The sequence below is a fragment of the Mastomys coucha genome, unplaced genomic scaffold (assembly GCF_008632895.1).
Source record: "Mastomys coucha isolate ucsf_1 unplaced genomic scaffold, UCSF_Mcou_1 pScaffold22, whole genome shotgun sequence".
Taxonomy (NCBI): Eukaryota; Metazoa; Chordata; class Mammalia; order Rodentia; family Muridae; genus Mastomys; species Mastomys coucha.
The window spans coordinates 255,233,676-255,238,515 of NW_022196905.1; the positions used below are offsets into that span (position 1 = coordinate 255,233,676).

General features: G+C 43.9%; 1 protein-coding gene across 2 annotated transcripts in view; it reads right to left on the bottom strand.

The window, feature by feature from the left end:
- Positions 1-217: 217 nt before the first annotated feature.
- Cmc2 (C-X9-C motif containing 2) overlaps positions 218-4,840 on the bottom strand; it is a 25,428-nt gene continuing 20,805 nt past the window's right edge. For both annotated transcript variants that reach the window (XM_031341523.1, XM_031341521.1), the window contains one exon: positions 218-1,356. In XM_031341523.1, coding sequence (XP_031197383.1) covers positions 1,270-1,356 — 87 coding nt within the window. In that variant the 3' untranslated portion in view covers positions 218-1,269. The remainder of the gene's footprint in view (positions 1,357-4,840) is intronic.

Consider the following 4,840-nt stretch of genomic DNA (forward strand, 5'->3'; position numbering starts at 1 on the left):
CGGGGCTTTTGTAATGATAGTTGACTATGGTTAAGTCAGTTTATTGGTTTGCTAATAAAATTCTACTAGCAAAATCTCTTGTTTTGATAGACTTGTATAAAATGTACACATAGTGACTAACACAGAAGGGACTTCAAGAATTCTGGTTCTGGCTCCGCCCCTTTCATCAGCTGTTATCCTGTTAAGCCACCCTGCAAATTGAATGATCAGCTTCTCCTGCAATAGGAAAATCATTTATTAAACACCAATGGGGTCTCATACAAACATTATATATACCAAACACTATGAGAAGCTTATAGCTTGGTCTGTCTTGCAACTCCTGAAAAGGCCTGAGACACTCTGCTGCGGATGAACTTGCCGGGTTCCAGCAGGCCCAGAAACCACAGGAAAGTGTATTCGTGAGGTGGGGATTGGGGGTAAACACAAGAAGGGCACTGGGGTTCTAGGCTAGAGCCCAGGAGTTAACTGGTACCAATAGTGAGAACATTCAACCAAATGATGGGGCCCAAGTTGGATACAATCTTATCCACATTAGTCATCACTCCAGAGGTCCAGTGCTTTTTCTAGAATGCTCTATACTCAAACCTGCAAAGGCTCAAGCCCCTTAAGAGCAAAATATTTGCATAAAACCTACACATTTCCACCTGTGGCCACACTAGCTCTAGCTTACTTAATGCCTAATAGACTGTAAAGTGATAGCTGTGCTGTATTATTTAAAGAATGGCAAGGAACATGTATGTGGTCACTACGGGTCCATTTCTTTAAAAATATTTCCCATCCATAATTTGAAAACTAACTAGCAATACCTGACCTTTCAGATAATGGCTCTTTAAAACAATACAGTAGGGAACTTCAGTATAGTTGACTCTACTGGAATTTCCCTGGAATTCCCATGTTAGTTTGTGTCTTCACTGTGTAACCTTCAACCACCGTGTTCTCAATCAGAGGAACCTACAGGCACCACCTTCCCTCTAGCCCCAAGAGGGTTAAAGAAAGGGAGGACCACGCTGTCCAGTGACTTTATTGCAGGAGGTGAGTCAAGACTGGGTGGATGCAGATTCAGGGCAGCAGGAGAAGAAACTCTTGCAGGTACAGTGCCATGGCACTAAAGTTCAGAAAGTACTGAGAATCCACATTCTCATAATTCTCCATGGTTCAGTTCTTCATAGAGTACTTTTCATTCAAAGAGGTTCTAGAGGCCAAAAAGAAGGGATTTTTCCCCCCGGCTACCGGCCATCTTCAGGTCTCCCAGCCGAGGCATCCAGTGACCTATCTTCCAGTTTCCTCTGGAGGATCGGAAAGCCTCCTTCGCATGGCAGCGCCGTGCTCCCTGCTCCTAGTCCTCTTCTCTGAGTACTGGAAGGAGGGGAGAGAAAAGACAGGTCACAGCAGCACTGGATCAGCTAAGCGCTACAATGTACTCACAGACACTCCGCTCTTTCACCCACTGAGCCTGAGATCAGCTAAGTGCTACAATGTACTCACAGACACTCCGCTCTTTCACTCACTGAGCCTGAGATCAGAGGCAGGGGTCTTGAGGAACATGTGGCACTTGCTTGTTTGACAGACTTGTCAACAGCCCGATCAATCGAGCACCTTCCACAGAAGTCAGAGGACGTTTGGACAGATGCATTCTGTCCCTGTCCCCAGCAGCTCCTCTGTCTAATCACCAGGCCACTACCTCGAGAGCAGCCTGTTCAGCTGCTTTGCAGCTCTGCTTATCCAAAGTTGTCACAGTGAACCGGTATTTTCCTGTAAACACCCTCCTGCCTTCTATTACTCTTTCTTTAAGTAACTTTAAAGTAACCTTCAGGTAACTGATGGCCAATGGTGGCCCTTTCCCTTGGGTTTCTAGCCCAAATGTTACTGGTTTCTCCAATTGTTTAGAGGGCTTGGCCCCTTTCTTCTGACCCTGCAAAATGGCTTGTCCTATAGGGCACTTTAATAGCAACACCTTTATTAAAAGTTCAGAACAAGAATTGAATACACTACTCAAGCCAATGGCTAACAGATGAGTGAGGGAGCCTACTTCTGATGTGTTTCTCTGAACATTTTGAAGAGAAAGCAGCTCTTGGTCATAACCCTCCCCTACGACCCCCACTGAAGGAGCACTTAGATTTTCTCAAATGTTTATTAACCTATATTCAAAACAGAATGTCATAACAAACATGTGTTTATATGTAATCAATAGATAAATATGGACATATTTTAAAAATAAATTATTCTTTACTGGGGAGGGGACAAGACAGAAAGTAAATTAAAATGTGACCATATGTGAACAATGGAACATTTTTTAGGGGGCATAGACATGGAAAGAAAGAACAAAAAATAGAAGATGAGTAACATCCAACCAAGTACTTGACTGGAATTCCTCTCCAACTTCTAAGAAAAAAAATATGTAGATTTTCAACTTTTGAACTCCTTTATCATCTGGGACACAAACAAAGTTCAAATTTCAAACTAAAGATTTTGATAGAAGAATTGTATGAATCCCTTTGAATGGCAGTTTTTAAAATTTACATTTATTGCCAGGTGTAGTGGCACACACCTTTAGTCCCAGCACTTGAGAGGCAGAAGCATGTGGGTCACTGTGAGTTGGAGGCCAGCCTGGTCTACGGAATGAATTCTAAGACAGCCAGAGCTACACAGTGAGACCCTGTGTCAAATACAAACATACTTTTATTTTATGTCTACATGTTTATGTGTCATGTGTGTAAGTGCACACATGTCATGGTTCATGTGTAAAGATCAGAGGACAACTATTAGGAGTTAATTCTCTCCTCTGCCATGTGTCCCAGGGATGGAGCTCAAGTGGTCCACTTGGCCGCAAGCATCCTCACCCACTGAGCCATGTTCTCAGCTCTTAAATAACAGTTTCTAAACTGTTTTTCTTCATCAAAAGGCTACTCCAGCCTGGGTATGGTGGATCACATTGTTAATTATGGCTGAGTATAGAGGGCTGTGAGCTCTAGGACAACCTGGGCTACAGCAAAATCCTGTCTCAGTAAATACAAAAACAAACACAAAACAAAACAATAAACCAACCAAAACGAACACCAGGGAAGAGGTGAGGAAGGACAGGCACAAGGGCTCGTCAAACAAATTTGTGGATGTAGGATGTGACATGTGGGCTGCATGAGAGACCCTGTCTCAAAGACAAAACAGAACAAAAGGACTACCTGGGAGAAACAATATAAAGCAGTTCTCCAGAACACACAGAGATGTACTCTAGGGAAAAGACCTGACACTGCATGGCCCATGACAACCACCAGAGGAGGGGTCAAAGGTGATGTGTGGCAAGCATGAGAAGGAATCATACAGCACACTGAGTGAAGTCTGTGCTGATGGAGGAAGTTGAGATAGTCTTGAAGAAAAGCAGAAAGAGTGAGGGTAAAGCACTGACAAGACCTTATCTAAAGGCACTGACTAAAGAGGACAGCTACAATGAAGTAACAGGGACGAAGGATGTGCATGGGCAGTAACAACAAAGGAGAAGGCAGCAGAGACAGGAAGACACATGCAAATCCCTTAAAGTGGCATGGAATATTCCAACACAGTGGGGCTGCGGATGGCTCGTGGGTACAGAGCCTGTACAGCTCAGTTTCAGTCCCTAGCACCCATGTGAGGCATGGCTCCAGCTCCAGGAAATCCCCCACCTACAGAATAATTTCTTTAAAAGTTCCAACATATGGAGGAATGGTGGCAGGAAAGCCTAATGGATACAGAAAATGTGATACATTTACACAATGGAGTATTACTCACCTATTAAAAAACAATGAATTCATGAAATTCTTAGGCAAATGGATGGAACTAGAAAATATCGCCCTGAGTAAGGTAACCCAATCACAAAAGAACACACATGGTATGCACTCATTGATAAGTGGATATTAGCCCAAAAGCTCCAAATAACCAAGATACAATTCACAGACCACATGGAGCTCAAGAAGAAGGAAGACCAGAGTATGGGTGCTTCGGTCCTTAGAAAGGAAACAAAATACTCACAAGAGCAAATATGGAGATAAAGTGTTGAGGAGAGACTAAAGGAAAGGCCACCCAGAGACTGTCCCACCTGGGGAGTCATCCCATATACAATTACCAAACCCAGACACTATTGTGGATGCCAAGAAGTGCAGGCTGAAAGGAGCCTGGTATGGCTGTCTCCTGAGAGGCCCTGCCAGAGTCTTACAAATACAGAGGTGGATGCTCACAGCCAACCATTGGACTGAGGATGGAGTCCCCAATAGAGGAGTTATAGAAAGGACTGAAGGAGTTGAAAGGGTTTGCAACCCCATAAAAAGAACTACAATATCAACCAACCAGACCCCCACCCAAAGCTCCCAGGGACTAAACCATCAACGGAGTACACATGGCTGCAGCTACATATGTAGCAGAGGATGGCCTTGTCAGGCATCAATGGGAGGAGAGGTCCTTGGGTCCTATGAAGGCTCAATAGATGCCCCAGTGTAGGGGAATAGAGGGCAGGGAGGTAGAAGTGGGTGGGTAAGTGGAGAAACACCCTCATAGAAGCAGAGGGAGGGAGAATGTGATAGGGTGTTTCCAGGAGGGGGGAGGGAACCGAGAAAGGGAATAACATTTGAAATGTAAATAAAGAAAATATCCAATAATAAAAAAAGAACTTTGAAAAAAATAATGTGTCTGAACTTGTGATTTTATAATCAAAATATTGACTAACAGTTATTTTAAAAAAAGAAAAAGAAAAAGAACAGAGGAGCCAGGAGGTGGTGGCACACGCCTTTAATCCCAGTACTTGGGAGGCAGAGTCAGGTGCCTTAGAGGCCAGCCTGGTCTACAGAACAAGTTCCAGGACAGCCATGACAGG